Source organism: Sorex fumeus, unplaced genomic scaffold (genome assembly GCF_029834395.1).
Source record: "Sorex fumeus unplaced genomic scaffold, SorFum_2.1 ptg000128l, whole genome shotgun sequence".
In the NCBI taxonomy this organism is placed as follows: Eukaryota; Metazoa; Chordata; class Mammalia; order Eulipotyphla; family Soricidae; genus Sorex; species Sorex fumeus.
The window spans coordinates 47,278,476-47,295,410 of record NW_026606185.1 but is presented as its reverse complement, the minus strand read 5'-3'; the positions used below and the strand labels follow the sequence as shown (position 1 = coordinate 47,295,410).

At 46.1% G+C, this 16,935-nt stretch overlaps 1 protein-coding gene across 1 annotated transcript in view; it reads right to left on the bottom strand.

The window, feature by feature from the left end:
* The window catches only part of SETBP1 (SET binding protein 1), a 361,699-nt gene that overhangs the window by 330,422 nt on the left and 14,342 nt on the right, over positions 1-16,935 (bottom strand). The window contains exon 2 of the mRNA XM_056138137.1: positions 8,639-9,294. Within this exon, the coding sequence (XP_055994112.1) occupies positions 8,639-9,121 (483 nt within the window). The 5' untranslated portion in view covers positions 9,122-9,294. The remainder of the gene's footprint in view (positions 1-8,638; positions 9,295-16,935) is intronic.

The window sequence follows — 16,935 nt, the reverse complement described above, 5'->3', positions numbered from 1 at the left end:
GATAAATACGAAGAAAGCAAACACACAAGTTTGGGCCCAAAAGCCACTGAAAGATGATCTGGAGCAGCAAAAGGTGCCTAAAGCAAAGTCAAATTGGCCTTTCCCTGGCTTTAAGTGGACATCAACAATGACGAAGTTATCAGAAAACAGGGTTAAACTCAGGCACAGTGAAAAGAGGTCAGGCTGCCTTCTAATGTTGCGCTCTATTCCCCAAGTGCCCCTGACCTGTCTTTCAGGAGCAACTGATCATCTTGCATTTCTGGTCCAGGAACCAAGCAGAGGGAGCACTGGGAACCCACAGAACCCAACAAAGTTTCATGAACAGGTAATAGTTAGACTATCAACAGGATGACTCAGCAGACTACATGAAGAAAACTTTAATGCAATAACACAAGCAAGAGCTGTGCAAAATCCAGTGTTGTATAAAAACCAAGTCCCCTCCACAAGGACCACTGAGCAATCCGGCACCCAGAAGGAAGTTCACAAGGACTCTAGATTGCTTAGAAGGAAGCGAAACTGGAAATACACAGACTCCATCTGATTTGGTGAAGTCCAAAGTCTAGAAGCATGAGCTACTGGAGACCCCCACACACCCCCCAATCACTTCTGAGGCTCATCTCTCCCCACTCCCATCTGACCGAGCATCAGATTCTAACCTGTGTCCCCCACTTTATTCCCAAGTTTCAGAACCTGTCTATATGTCCTGATCTTGCTTTCTTTGGAACCCAATTGCGCCCAGAGCACAGCACAAGATCAGTTGGCCTTGTACTCCATCACAGTGAGCCTGTGAGGAAATGAGGGTGTTCCAGAGCCCAGAAGAGTCACATACTCACAGAAGGCCATGTCCTTTTTCTTATCCCCCAAAAAAGAACAAGACTGAGAAATGTCAAACATTTGCATTGAACACTACAAAGAGGTACCCCCCATCCACACAAATAGGTCTCCCTTTCCCACGATCCCCCATGAGAAGTAACTTCCATCTGTCCCGAAAAACACATCTCTACTGGGTTTCATCCACAACACTAAGCAAAGGAACTGGAACACTCTGGCCCAGCATAAAAGGTTACCCATAATCCTGGGCAAACACACAGTGACAATGATCAGGCAAGTTTGCCATTACCTGCAAGGTATGGTGGCCTATCTGGGACAGAGCGTCTGTTGATCTCCCTCTCAGCATTCTCTCATTCTCTCCCCTTTCTCACCTCACTTTGATTCGCCCTCCATCTCCCCTCCCCCCCCCCCCGCCCTTGAAACTTGTGGGAGGCAAAAAAAAAAAAAAGAGGATCTGGGAGAAAACCCAATATACTCGGTCTGGAAAAGACACTGAAGCAAACCTGCAATTGATACTAATGATGATTATCAGTGGCCTCATGGGTCAGGCACCAAGATGGGAACTGCCTGGACTTTTCAGAGGACACAAAGGCCTGCATTGTTCCCAGGTGAGGTCACAGGCTGGTGGGGAGGTGAGGGAAGTTGGTTCAGGGAAGCTGGGCCAGGCTGAGCAAAACAATCAAATGAGCCTGGGACTTCCCAGAGGACATTCTGGGTTTCTGAAGAGGTCCCCTTGCTTTTCCAGGGCAAGGGTCACTAAAATAGGAGGCTGCCTGGAAGTGAGGCAGTGCAGCCCCCCACCTTCACCCCCAACCCCGACGTGCAGAGGTGCGGTTGAGCTGGTGCTGACATGCACATATGGGGCCTCAGTGTTCATAATGTCACTACCTGGCCCCCAGTGTGCAGGTCAGACGCCTGTGCACCCTGGGTCCCATGGGGAGGCCAAGTGGGAGTTAGCAAATAGTCTGTCTGGTGTCACCAAACCTTGGCCCTCTGCTCTGCCATCTGTCCCTCTGACCACGGGATCGTCTCCAGGGAACACAAGGGGTGGTCAAGTCAGCTTGAGGTCAAAACCCTCAACCTCAAGTTGAAACCTTTTCCCCAAAGCAGTGGAGTCAGTGCAAATTAAAATATGCATTTTCAGCAAATGGTGGACAAACCAAGGTGCCTGCTAAGTCACGAATGCTTCTTGCTTTGTGCGTGTGCATTTATACATGATACAAGCAGGAAAGCGAGATTTGAACCCCAGTTCTGGGCTCCAGGCCCTGAACCTCGCGAGGTGCAGTAGGGGTGGAGATGCCGCCAGCTGAACACAGGGCTCTTACAAGACTGCTTTCAAACTTTCGTTTTGAGTCACCCTTTGAGCTCAGCAGCAATCCTAGTTTGGTAGATAAATGACCAGAGATTAAAACAAACGAAAAAAAAAAAAACTTTAAAATCCATCTGTAAATAAATCCTCCAAGCAATCCTTCCCACCACCAGCAAAGGAGTGGGATGGGGGAGCACTTGAGATCTACACTCTGAGTAAGCACAGCATCAGAACAGGACACTGGCATTGCCCCCAGCCAGAGGACCTCCACAGAGCCACCAGCAATATTCAGGCAGGATCCACTGAAGCACATGGCTTCCAGATAGCCCAAATCTCTCAGTTACCCTGGACAGAAAAAGAGGCAGGAAGAGCACTGTGCACAGAGCCAACACTGTGCTAAGCACTAGCAGACATTTGTACCTCCACGACTGAGCTGCGAGAGTGATCCCCAGTCTTTTGTATAAGCAGGATCTGTTCCAAGAGCTTTAGAAACTTGCCTGATGCTTTTAGGAGCCCAGGTGCCAATGGGATTCTCTTCCTCAGTGTCAGAGAGGATAGAACCAGAATCCCAGCCACTAAGCTCCTGTCCTGCAGTAGGCAGTCTTTTACCTGGATCTTCCTTCCTCAGTTGGGAATCCGAGCCCTGAGAAGCATTTGAGACCACTGGGACAAGACACATTCTACTTAGTTGCTCTGCCAGGTTTTTTCTTTAATGTCTGGAGTTCATCAAAACCTATTCCTCAGAGGTATCTGAAATGAAACTAACTACCCAGGCAGGGACTGTCTGAAATGACAGGAAAAGAGGGGCACAGTGGTTTAAACCCTCAGAGAATCCTAAACACAGGAGGGAAAAAAATAAGGGGAAAAAATGAGAAGGAAATATTCCCAGGTAAACTCATGGCGTAACAGATTTGATAAATCCCATCACTTTATTCCATGGGAGTGGAGGTGGGATGGGGGTGGGGGTGGAATATTGGCGTTCCCACCCAATATTTCTCAGCAGTTACTCCTAGGTCTGTGCTCAGAGGTCACTCCTTATGATGATTAGGGTGCTTGGGATGCATAGTGGGTGCTAGGCATACAATGCAAGGCAAGTGATTTAACCCCAGTGCTATTTCTCCTGCCCAATCACACTACATTTTAATCTCAACTCTGATACTGATTCTCAGTATTTTAAACCTTTCGACCTTTGGCAAATGTAGCACTGTAGCACTGTCCTCCCATTGTTCATCAATTTGCTCAAGCGGCCCAGTAACATCTCCATTGTGAGACTTATTGTTACTGGGGTTTTTTTTTTTTGGCATATCCAATATGAATATAAAAGGAAAAAAATCTGATGAGAATAAATACTTAAAAAATGTATTTACTGTCACCATTTTTCTTAAAGAGAAAGGCTTGTCACATTTAATAAAATAATTTGTAAAGTTACCAGTTTCTTTTTGGGGGAAGGAGGAGTTGGGATGGGGGGTGACACACCCCAAGGTGCTCAGGGCTTGCTCCTGTCTCTGCACTCAAGGATCACTTCTGGTGGACTTGGGGGGCTATATGGGACGGCCGGGATCAAACCTGGGTCAGCTGCATGCAAGGCAAACATCCTACCGACTGTACTATCACTCCAGTCCCAACGTTTTCCGTTTCTAAGGGAAAGAAGCTTCTCAGGTCAAAAATTGTTTTGTTTTGTTTTTATTTTTAAGTTTTTGTCATTGTTGTTTTTGACATACTGAAACTGAGATCTGTAAAGGATCTCTCTCTCTTACTAGCAGATCGAGCTAAGCGAGTGTCCCTGGCTTCTAAGCCCAAGTCCATGTTCTTTCCCCACTCCAAATGTCAGAGTCACTTCTTATCCTGTGGAGACCAACAATGTGTGGGAAAGGGCATTCACCACCCTCCACGTGGCTTTAGCTATAAAAATCATGAGAGAGTAGCCTATGTGGAAACAAAATTTCCAGGTACTCTGATATATAAATAGAAATGAGTTGCTGAAGAAACATCATTGAAAGAAGATGAAATTAGATTTAAAAAGAAAAGATGAAATGAAACATCTCTTGAGAAAACTGAACAAGAGAATTTTAGTCTCTTGTGAAGAAACACTCGTGAGACTTATTCCAGTGTTTCTGAAGCCTCAGTTTCCACATCCATAGATAATGCTTACTTCCAGGTACGAAGCCAACGAAGACTCACAGAGAAGGTGAACACAGGGAAATAAGTCAGACTGAGGGGGTGCCACATATGTCAATTAACTGGGACAAAAGCACAATGTGAGCCACCATATTGGTATCAGGATCACTCATTCTTCCTAAAATCTTTGTGTTTAGCTCTGTCATATTATATCATCTGTGCAAAGATACTGGGACGTCAGCAAGATCACAGTCTAGATTTAAAGTCACACTTAGAGTCACAATCTAGATTTAAAGGTCCATATTTCCACACCATATTTCCTACCCTGGGATACTGTGTGAGCCTTATCTAGAACCCCTCCCCTCCCTAATGCTGTTGAATCTCAATTGGTGTCCCTGACTCCCACAGGAAAATTTCTCAGGAAAGAAGAATCACAAAGCGACTCCCAATTTACAGCTTTTGTAAACTTCTGTCACTGCTGGAAATGTCTATGTGTATGTGGTACACCAAAATTTGCTTCTAGATTAGTTCTCAAGTTCACTATTGTCTTGTAATTGGGTAACCTAGAAGGGAACTGGAGTAAGTGTCAGGCACTTATTCCAGTTCCCTTTAAATCTAGAGTGTGTCTTATCACTTACCTGAGTCCTGTCTAAGAGGCAACAATGCCGGAGCTGCAATCGTGAGCAAGTGGCATAATCCAGCTCTTCCACAGAACTGGACCCATCCAAGGAACAGTGTCCTAAAAAACGTTCTGAATTCTCATCTCAGGGTCTACTTCGCTGCACATACGTCCCTCACACTTCATGTAAATCCATTCATTGTGCACCCTTGTTCAGAGAGTATCTCAATTACCATCCTAGTTTCATGTGGAAGGGACGGAATCTGTCTAATTCAAAGATTCAACAATAGCTGGAGCCAGTAAGGTGGTATTTTCACGGGTCCCACCTAATATCCTCACAGGGAACGGTCACATTACCTTAATCACTGATTATGGACCTCTCCAATTCGGAGAAATATTCCTAAGTCTGAAGTTTTCAATAAAGGTCAAGAATAGCCTTACATATATCTCTCTCTTCACACACACTCCCAACAGTAGAAAAAAGAGAGTCAACTTAGCTGATAACTAGTCAGATACATAGAAGAATGTCATCACAATCCCAGACCTTTCTCATTATAAAACCAACAGAAGAAAAATCATATAAGAGCCAGTAACAGTTGCCTTTCTTTGCCTAAGGCTGCCGAACAATGATTTTTTTTAAATGGGGAGAAGCATAGCATGAGGTAGACCCCAGACTCCCCCAGCCTCCAAGTTAGAGAGCTGAATTGTTCCCACCCACCCCAAAGCAAACCGTTGTTATCCTGAAATGCCCTATCATGTCTCCAGATCCAAGGTCGACAGACATTATTTTGGGGAAGAGCGAGGGAGCAGAGTTGAAGCTGTGTCACCACTACCCTGCTCTGCTGTCACGCAGAAACAGCCATCGACAAAACGGAAACAAATGTGGGCCTCGTTCCAACAAAACTTTATTTATGGACCCTGAAATTGGAATTTCATCTGATTTTCACATGTTACAAAATATTACTCTTCTTTTGATTCTTTTCCAACCTTTGAAAAGTGTAAAAAAAAAAAAAAAAGGCCATTCTTTGTGGATGAGACCAAAACAGGCAGAGGGTGAGATTTGGCTCATAGACAAGTTTGTCAACCTCTGCTCTGAGGCAGTGCAGATACACACTTGACTCTCAAGCTGGCCTCACTACCAGCTCCCCCACCCGCTGGGCAGACAGCTTCCTTCCAGGACTTTTGTGCAGGGGCTGAGTCCCAGGGTCCCAAACCGTGCACATACTTCCTCTATGACCAGCTTGCTTCATAGAAAGAAAAGATCTGAACTGCTAGATATTACGGCGAGAAAGAGATTTGTTGCCAGCAAAATGCAATCCTTATCCTTTTCCTTATCCCAAATTATGAATCATGTACTTTGTATTTTTACAAAGAAGTAAGTCAGTTCTGCCAGCTCCTGACCCTGAACTTTTCCAGGCAAACTGCAGGTCAGGTTTCCAGAGCACCGCCCCCCCCCCCCCTCTAGCCACCCCCCCCTCAGCTTTCCTTTACTCCCTGTTCACAGAACAACAGGACTTTGACAAGTAATAACGTTAACATGCTAACCCAACAGGGGCAGAAATGATATTCCTACCATCTATCAAGTGATTAAGTCTAGTTACTAATATCTTTATTCATTCACTCCTTTCTGTTAAGGAACAGCTTAAGGCATAGATCAATGTAGAAAAGTCAGATAAATAAACATGAAGCAAGCTCCTAGCAATTTAAAATTTCTGTAGGTATATTTCCATGACAGTGTCAAAAATAGGCAGCACTTTGCATTGAACCTCAGTCCTGTCTCCTTCCTTTCCACCCCCTGAGATGGCTGAGGCATAGACATACTGACTCTGTAAGTCACATATTCAAACAAGGGATTTCCTCTTTCTTTCGCAAAAATTTAAAAAAAAACACACACACACACAAGGTTGTGCAGCTTTATGAGTGAGGATGGCTAGCCTGAGCATTTCCGAGAGAACAGAGATACACTGGAGATTTCTGCTTCGCAATCATCCGCACATCACAAATTCCAAAGTTTGATTCCTGAGCATTTCAATGGGTCTGTGTCTGGGAACAATCTTGTGACTTTAGGCCAAGTAGAACCCTCTCATGAAAACTTAGTCTCTTTCTAGTGAATTTTGTTGGCTACCCAGAGCTGTGGGCTGCAGTTCCCAAATGGGGAGTAATGGTGAGAAAGGGCAAAGAATTACCACAGTTTTCAAGACTGCCCACTCCTACAAAAATCCAACTGCACACAATGAACTGGCAAAAGGCAAAGAATCTAATTTTTAAAGCCAAGAGACCCAAGCTGAAAGCAAAGCCTCACTAAGGGGAGCTTCAATGGAGATGTTGCATTTGCAGGCAAGAATCTGTGACTAGAGATGCTTTGGCTTTAAGAAGTCAGAATCTAACCCTGCAGAGATGTGTTGGGAAGGATAGCCGGGCAAGCGTACTCTCTGCTCTGTAAAATTAAGCACCATTCTAAAGACTCAGTCAAGTTCCAATGTTGCTAACGGGGTCCGCAGTCTAGGCTTATTCTGCACAGCCCAGTGTTCCTGGATATGAAACTTTCACTTTCCATACCAGGACCACCTGAGCAAAGTAGGAGGCCCTGGCCATTCTAGAAAGTCTTGTCCACTCTATCACTACTTATCTGAATGTCACAAATCAGCTAACACATCTGGTGCGAGCAAGGATACAAGCTCTACATATACAAAAAAAAATAAACTGCAAGCAGTTTGACTAAAAAAGAATGAGCCCAAAATTCACAATTTACCAGCATCAGAAGTGCTACAGATTTTCTCTGAGAATTAGCAGAGTGCATGCATGTATGTCACCTTTAGCTAATCTGCCATACCTGGACTCTAGACACCTATAACCTGGAACATCCCAATTTTATCATTAGGAGACTTTTTTTCAAAGTCACTCACAAATCGCAAAGATTCCTAGAAATAAAAGCTCTCCAGACTAGGAGAGTCCTCTGCTATAGAAACCAAAGTCTAGCTTTGAGCAGGACTGCCTGAGAACTGCCAAACCCTGAGATAGAAAATAAGCAACCTGTGTTCACTCACTTGCCACCACCAAGGAGAAGTTGGTGCTGTCTACACCCAGGCTTAACATTAAGGAGGAAAAGGACTAACATCCAAGTTCATGGACACGCATGCTTAAAATTCTACCCTGTGTTAAACAAGGAAACGGTCTGCTGCCCCTTTACTTTCTTTGGTTCCAGTTTTAAAACTCATCCCTTGCTTTCCTGATGACGATTTCCCAACGCTCGCACAGCCTTGGTGACTACAAAGATAAGGCTTCTTAGTCAACGAAATGATTTGCTTATTTTAGAAAAACTGACTCGAGTGATTGAAACCAAAAGGAGGTCATAACGGCTCCTGGCTGTTCTGATGGACCAGACATTTCAACATCCCACTCCTGAGTCTAAGAACAGGTGTAAATATGAAAGAAAAGTGGAAAAGCCCTCAAAGTGTTGTCACCATTGAGTCAGATTGGACCCAACCAACAGTGATTGTGCTACTACCCAGTGAATAAGAATGTATCAGACTTCTAATTCGAGTAGCTACTGTTTTCCAGGTGGGTAGAAGAAAGAATAATAAATTGGCTGCTGTATCGGAGAATTGGCTGCTGTATCAGAATGCATAACAGAGACATTGTTCTGAAATATCTCCTCCAAAAAAACTGGTAACTCCAAGAAGTAAGCAATCAGCAAACTGACCCTCCAAAGCTGGGGATGCCAAGACAAAAACGAAGGACCTACAAGGCAGGGCTCCTACCTTCTTTTTGGAGTGGCTTCTTTCCTCTTCCTTGGTGGCTTTGCTATTTTTCCCAGCACGAGACACCTTCTGGTCCCCAGACTGCTTGATGGTGATCTTGATCTCCGGGGGGCATATGTAGTTCTCCAGATTTTTCGGGGGTTTTTTAGCCCGCTTGGTGGTCTGAATCTTCAGCTTCAAACTCCCTTCTGTGAAGTTTGCCTCCTTGATAGAAAACTCCTGTTCTTCCAGGCCATCACCAGTCACCCATTTTTCACTGTCCGCGTTGGAGTTGGAATCCACATCCCGCCCTGAGCCCAGTTCATCCTCTTCCTCGGGCTCCATGCGTTCTCCGCCCACAGGGATCCCCTTACCAGTTCCAGGAGCAGAGAGCAAAGGTTCTGCACAGCCCGGGGTGGTCGGGAGCTTGGCTGAGGACACGGGTAGGAACTCCGACTCGCCCCCCCTTTGCCGAGAGCTGTTCAACATTTCCCTGGACTCCATGGCAATCTCACAGTCTTCAGGAGTCCTCAGGAGTGGGGAAGGAAAAGAGGGGGGAGGGGAAGGTACGAAGAGAGGACACCCAAAATTCCAAGAAAGAAAGTGGTCCAGCTGCTGGGTTCAGAGTCCCAGGGATGGAGTCAAGGTGAGGTGTTCAGAAGCAATCAAATCTGTAACTGAGAACAGAGAAATAATTAGCTACAGCAGGAAAAAAGATGACCTCAAAAGTAACCCAGTTTCAGTTCCAGAACTCCCTTTCCGTTTTTCTATGGCATCAGGAAAAACGAAATAATGCAAAAGAAAATCAAGCAGAACATGAATCACCCCAAATTTAATTCTGCCAGATCAAGGGGATGAACACACACACACACACACACACACACACACAAACACACACACACACACCATTTCATAGACTCGTTACTCATTTTTTAAATTGTTTCTCTGAAAATCTTTATTTTTTTATTTTACTTTATTTTTAATTGAGAGTCTATGGTGCATGAGAAACTATTATTAATAGCACTGTTATTCATTTTAATGGCTGTGGGCCCAAGAACACAGATAAGAGAAGCACGTCTTCTAGTCCAGTGACAGTCTCAAAGTTTCTTACACTGAAGCCACAGCTGGCTGAGTCACCAGCCAAAGCTGCCATGACGAAAGGGAAGTTCGCAGTGCGATGCTCGGGCTGTAGGAACCACATCTGGCTGCCCTGCACCACTTCCCTCGCCGAGGAACGGTGTGCACAGTTGAACACACTCTCCACACAGCCCCACATCCCCTCCCTGTACCACACACACACACACACACACACACACACACACACACACTCCACACAGACACACAGCCCCTCCCTGTACCACACACCCACACAGACACAGACACAGACACACACACACACACACACACACACATTGGTCACCCACACCAAGATCCTGATGTTTTCAGAGGGCAGACTGTCAGCCATCCCCTTGACCTCTTGACCTGTCTTTCTTTATCATTTCTCATTATGAACTATTTCAGTGATGCCAAAGTCTTATCTTTATTTCTTAAAACAAATGCAAGGCTTTGGCGCCAGCATCTAAAAAAAAAAAAAAAAGAAAAAAAAACAACAGGAGTTCAGTGGGAAATCACTTAATAATGCTGTGATTAATGTAAAACAAATGCTAAAAATGTTTCTATCAACAAAAAAGATATTTAATCATTATCAATTATTTAGATAAAAATTGCCATTCCAGACAGTTCCCATTCCCTTGCTGGTCTGGAAACAGAGAGGCACAGTGTCCACAAGACAAGACAGAAGGGACAGGGAATGAGGGAGCCTTTGGAAGCTCCTGAGGTCCCCTTCCCTCCAGCTCTGAAGGGAAAAAGAAAAAGCAAGCGCTCTTGGCACCATCCTAGGATCAGACAAGCCTAGGATCAACCAAAAAAAAAAAAAGGCTTCTGTAAACTTTTTCTGCCTGTGATTTTTTTTTACCCCCAAAAAATGCAATACAGGTGAACACTGCCAGAAGCACTATGGATTCATAACGCAGCTCATTCAAATTAAGGTCTGATCATTATGTGTCCAGAAGTCTGTTCTTATTGCCAAATTTCCCATAACCTCACATGGAGGTCAAGATGCATAGTTTAAGAAACTAAGTGGCAGCATAACTATGCACATAGAAATCATTAATGGAAACTACTGGAAACATGTGACCTTTACTAGGAAGGGAGGGAGGGTGGGAAGGTGGAGGGAAGGAAGGAAGAAAGGAAGGAAGGAAGGAAGGAAGGAAGGAAGGAAGGAAGGAAGGAAGGAATTTAAGGTACTGTTCAGCCAAGTTGCTCACAGGCTGCTCCCCTAAGGCCCACCAAGTCCAGCAAAAAGTCAACAAGTAAAAGGCTTTTAAAGAGTTTCTCTCCCTTGGAACCCAGTACAGCTCTGGGAGAAGTTGGCCTGTGTCAGTCACAGGGTATCCACATAAATCCCACTTGGAATACACTACCTCTGCCCTACAGAGACAACTATTGCCATAAAAAGGGGTAAGCCCAAGGACTAAAGCCCTTCTCAAGAGAAGAGGCAGCCTAGGAGAGGTTGGGTGTCTCCAAAAAGTATTCAGCAGCCATCAACAGCCACCTGTGCCTGGCTTCAAAGGGACAGAGTCACCACTTAGGTGCAGTCGGGCACCTTGCTCAAACAACATATGCAGTTTCTCTCATTTGTACGAGTCTTTATTTTCTCCAGACTGCTCTGCCTCCTCTGCTCAGAACCTGCTAGAAGTTATAAAAGCCATATTCAAGTCAGGCTACGCGGAGGCCTGTCGATGAGTCAGGTGCTAGAGAAGGCTGTGGGTCCCTCAGTGCAGGACCTTGCTCAGTTCCACTGCTCAAGAGTCGAGGAGTTACCCCTGCCCATCACATACAATGGCCTGCTCCCCTTGACAGGAATCTCTAATACAGCAATCAAATACACTACCCCGGGGTGGGGATAGGGATCCACTGGGCCAACTCAGGGGTGCAGAGACAGGCTTGGGTCCAACTGGAGGGTGCTTTCTACTTGTTGACTTATAGAAAGTAGGTTTCCAGGGGAATGCTGAACACTTCTGAAAAGGTACTGTAGTCTATCTACAGCAGTCAGGATCTTCTGCTCTGATGTTAACTGGGCAGTCAGGGGGATATGCCTTGAGTTTGGAGGCCACACCTGATGAGATACAGGGCATATTCCCGGCTCTGTTCTCAGGAGTCACTCCAAGAAGTGGTAGAGGGGATCATATGTGGTACCAAACTGGGGATGGTCTCAGCTCTTGCATATCTCTCTAGCCCCCAGCTAATATTCCATTTTCATTCTCTGGGTCTATCTGGTACAGTTAACCTTGTGGGGGGCAAAGCAATAGTACAGCAGGTAGGGCACTTGCAGATAACCTGGGTTCAATTCCCCACATCCCATATAGTCACATAGTCCCCTGAGCCAGGAGTAAATCCTGAGTACAGAGCTGAGGGTAAGTCCTGAGCTCTGCTGTGGCCCCAAAACAAAAACAAACAAATAAAGCTAACCTTGGCTCACAACCAGTGGTGAGGCATATTCTCCACACAAAGCCCAAAATCATGGCCGAGGGGGATGGCTCAGAGGGCTGGAGCTCAGACTCCACATGCCCAGGATCCTAAGTTTGATCCCTCATGCCGCATGTGCCCTAAGTACCACCCTAATAGTCAGGGGCCTCTGAGCACTGCCAAGTTACTCCTGGAGATCCCCAGCCCGGACTCATCTAGTTGGGCCAGTATCACCAGGAATGGCCCGCAAACCCTGAAGCACTCTCCGGGAGGCCACCTTCCCTTCTCATCAAAAACTATTCCTCAATCCGTCCATCTGGACTTCTGACACAAAGGGAGAGTGGACCGATGGCTGTCCCAAGTTCTGTGACCAGAGAACAAAGTTTGATCAAGGGTCTGGGGCAGAGCTCGGTGATGTTGAGTGGAAGGCCCACAGTACAGTCCCTAGCACATGACAGCACCAGGCAGCTCTGCAGCCTGTGATTTCAGGTGCTGCTTGAATTTCCAGCCAGGTATGTGCAGGCACCAAGGCTAAGAGATGGGTGAGCACCATAGTCAGGAAGCAGAGACCCGGGTGATGCCCCACACTAAATACTGCAATGCCCCCTGCAGCAAGGCCTATGTGTGATTCCCAGCCACAGAGAAGGAAAGGGACAGGGCTGCGAAATCAAACTCAAGAAGAAAGAAGTGTGAAGTGGCTGTGTTATTAATATTTTTTTTAAAGTCTTTTGTCAAAAAGGACCCACTTCTAAGTTTCTGATATGTAAGGGCTCAAGTCACGGATGAAGATAAACAAGTTCCAAAGCTTCCAAAGCAAATGGTAAGACAAAGCCAGCCAAAGTGGAAAATTCAACTATTCGCCTCTGTTCACTTTAGAAGTTGTGACTGCAAGGTCCAATTACCAACACCAACTCTTGCCTCAAGGAGGATGATCATTGTGCGATTGTAAGCCAAACATGAAAGCTTTTAACTATCTAACGGTGATTCAATTAAATTTTAAAAATAAAAATAACTGTAGCACTGTCCTCCCATTGTCCATCAACTTGCTCGAGTGGGCACCAGTAATGTCTCATAAACAAAGGGTGTCCAGCCTTAAGTTTCACCCAAGCCCCCAAGAATTGTCTCCTAACTGCATTCCTAACTACAGCTTCAGCAAAGCAGAGCTGGAAAAGTGATAGGTCAGTAATGCTCAACTTCATGTGACTGGACCATTCACTTAAGCCGAGACTCCCTGTAAAATACGTGTGTATTTGGCTAGAGCGATAGCACAGTGGGTAGGGCATTTGCCTTGCATGCAGCCAACCTGGATGACCCTGGTCCGATTCCTTGGCCCCTCTTGGAGAGCCCGGCAAGCTACTGAGAGTGTCTTGCCCGCACGGCAGACCCTGCAAGCTACCCATGGTATTCAATATGCCAAACACAGTAACAACAAGTCTCACAATGGAAATAAAAATAAAAATTAAAAAAAAAGGAGGAGACACTCTTGCAGAAAAATAAAAAAGTCACTTGAAAACTGAGAAGAGCTTTATAAGCATCATAACAAAAGATAGAAACCTGGGGGGAAGGGGTGCGGAGAGGGGGTATTTTCACTTGGCGGTGAGGTAGAGAGATCGGGAACCAGATAGAAAAGCTACCAGCACAGCCTTGACCTGGAGGGCCTTCAACAGGCATCCTGGGGAGGCTGTAAACAGAAGGAAAAGCAGGCGGAAAATTGGGGCAGGAGCATGATCAGGGAAAAGAAAGTTGAGGCTTGGTTAGGAACTGATGGCAGATGCGGCTGGGAAGGAAAGGGTGTTCTTCTCAGCAGTCACCTGGCTTGGCCATCTTCCAGTGTCATGCTAATGAGCTGCAAGTCACCCTGATGGGTAATGGGAAGCCATTTAAGAGATGTCCAAAGCAAAGGGGCGCTCTGGAAGCTATACTTTAAGAAGATAATTCTGGCCAGGAGAGCAGGGGATGAATCCAGGCAACCTGATAGTGGAGTCAGGGGGACCATCAGGAGACTGGGCTGAAATCGGAGTCTGACTGCTAGAGGGCGGACCCAGAGTCGTCAAACCAGTCTTCAAGGCCACACCACACACACTCGGAATTCTTCCTGCCTTGGTATTTTCACAGAATCTCTTCTGACATCCTTGTCCACCTATTCATGCAATGCTCGGCATTCAGTTCGGTGCTCTCCAAATATTTGATGCATGAAGGAATGAATGAACAAATGAACAAACAAATCCCCAGCCTTCCCATAGGTCAAGGCCATGCTATGTCTCCCCTTCTCTATAGCAACATTTTGGAAACACTGGTAAACTGGTGACGACAGCAGACATTCCCCGGTCTGACTTACAAGGCTCCCAGCGGTACCACCTGCCGCACAATGCTAGGTATCTTCTTGTTTAAAGTACCCAGATATTATTTTCCTCCTCTGAGAGCCTTAAGGCTCAGGTCGAGACTGACAGTGGCTGAAAAACACAACTGCTTCAGCACCCAGTATAGGACTGGGCATCTGGAGGACTTCACGGTCTCGTTAGTTCTGAATAAAAGGGAATTTGCTCCCTGACAATTATTCAAATCCCCATGGTCCAAAGGCCAACTGCTGCACCTTGGGGGCCACCAAACAGCCCCTGTGAAGTTTCCTGTCTGAAATGGGGACCTTAAATGCAGCCCCTCAGGTCTACCTGCACCCCTCATCTGAGGAAAAGAAAAATATAAAGCAGCTTTCAAAGACAGAGCAAAAAAACCGAAGCTGTCTGTTTCCTACACCAGTGCACAAAGCGGGCGTTCTTCATCTCCCCAGCACCTACCTTCCACTCCAAATTCACGGAGCAAGTTGGGGGTGGGTCTGGGAGACAACTTGGAGTCTCCTGGTGGGGGACACCCTACTGAGTACACATGGGAGCCCCCGCACTTGCTCACCTGCACCCTCACAGAGGAGGGGAAGCCATGCAAGGTGAAAACGTTCTGCCCTGTCACATTCCAGCAGGCAGGGAAGCCTCCAGAGGGGGCAGGGACACAATGGACACTCTGTGCTTGGCTCAGGCCTCCCAGGAACAAGAGTTAACCCTTGCCTGGCTGCCTGGGGAGCTAAGGGTGGAGGCTGTTGAGGAACAAGGCAGCCTGCTGAGGAAATAAGTGCCTAGCCAGCAGGTTCTAGGAAAACTAGGGTTGAAAAGAAGGGAGATCACGTACTCAGAAAGACCCTTGGGAAACAGGGGTCTCGAAATTTAGTGTCTACTAGACCAGCCATTAGCAGACAGAGAGATGCTGAACTGTCCACTTTGCTTCCCTTACTCTATACAGTCCTCAGAAATTAATGGGGGTAGGACCAAGTTTCTCCAGACCGTACTTTTGCTCTGCATGACCGTAAGCCCATGGAGAAATGACAAAAAAGGATAGTTTGACCTACAAGAACTTTTCTTGGAGGGACCAAGTAAATGCTACTGTCTGAGAAGTCAAATGAATCCCAAGGAGTGCACCCTCTGTCCAAGACAAACCTGTGAGCTGGAAGTCTGCAAGTATATTTCCTACTTTCAAACATAGTCTCACTTGCCAAGTACTGCTGGGGGTGACCCCCCCTGCCAAGTACAAGTGGGAGCCCCAATACTTGCTAACCCATCCTGGATCCTGGTGGGAATTCTCAAACTCCATTCCTCCAGTGGTAGCATACAACATTCTGGCTTTTAACAAATCCCCTGGGTATTCCTGCTGGTCCTGGGCCTTGCTGGTCTATATGGAAAGCTGCCTGGACAATAGAGCGCAATTATTCTGTGCTTAGAGAAACCTCTCCCTCACAGTAGTGCTGCATCTCTAACCAAAGGGCATCAAGTGCCATTTATTCATCCACGCAATTCCAGTGCCCAGCACTGTGGCCAACACATGTCAGACACTCAAAAAATGTTACCTGGGGTGGGAAGATGTGATTCAGTGGTACCGCACATGCTTTGAATGTGTGAGACCCTTGGTGGAAGAGAGGAAGCAGAAAGGAAAGGAGAAGGAAAAGGAAAGAAAGGATGGAACAGAACAGAAGGAAAAGAAGAAAAAGAAATGATGACTGAATTCATACATGAACACACCAACAGTGGGGCAGATGTGGGAGACATGAAGAAGCAAACTAGAGATGATACAGGGTCAGGGGGAGGGGCCTGGAGCATAATAGTGGTGAGGTGCAGTAACTACATACATCAAAATCATCAATGTTTCCATTATTGTAGCTCTGATTCCTAAACTATAATAATTATATTATAGCTATAAAACAAATAATCAAAATAAGTTGGGCTGGGCCCTAGTACCATCTTCCTCTCCCACTGGTTCTGTCCCCAGAGTGCCAGCCAAGCAGCATCACCTGTCTGTCCCTCCCAATGGGAACATGTGGCCAAGCTGACAGTGTCACAAGGAGCCCAGATCTGTGGACACAGGACCTAATCCAGCCATCCAGGACGCCTCACAGGTCCTCGTGCAGCTTCAGGGTCTTGGCAACGAAACAGGAAAAAGCTATTTCCCCGATCTACCTCATTTGCTTATGGTTTTCATCTTTATGGTTATAATTGCATATCCTTATAAAACATTTTTCAAATATAACGTGCCTCATTGGACTCTGAAGGAAAACAACAGGAATATATAGAAATGTTTCCTTGTCTCTTTCCTGACCATTGCCAAGTCCCCTAACCCTCAGCTTTCCAGCCTCAGCCTTACCTCACATCATGTTCTGCAAATCCCCACCACACAAGCCACATCCTTCATCTTTCCAGCCAAAAGACAGTGGAGCAGACTACAAACGCCTCCAGTCCAATCTTCCCCTT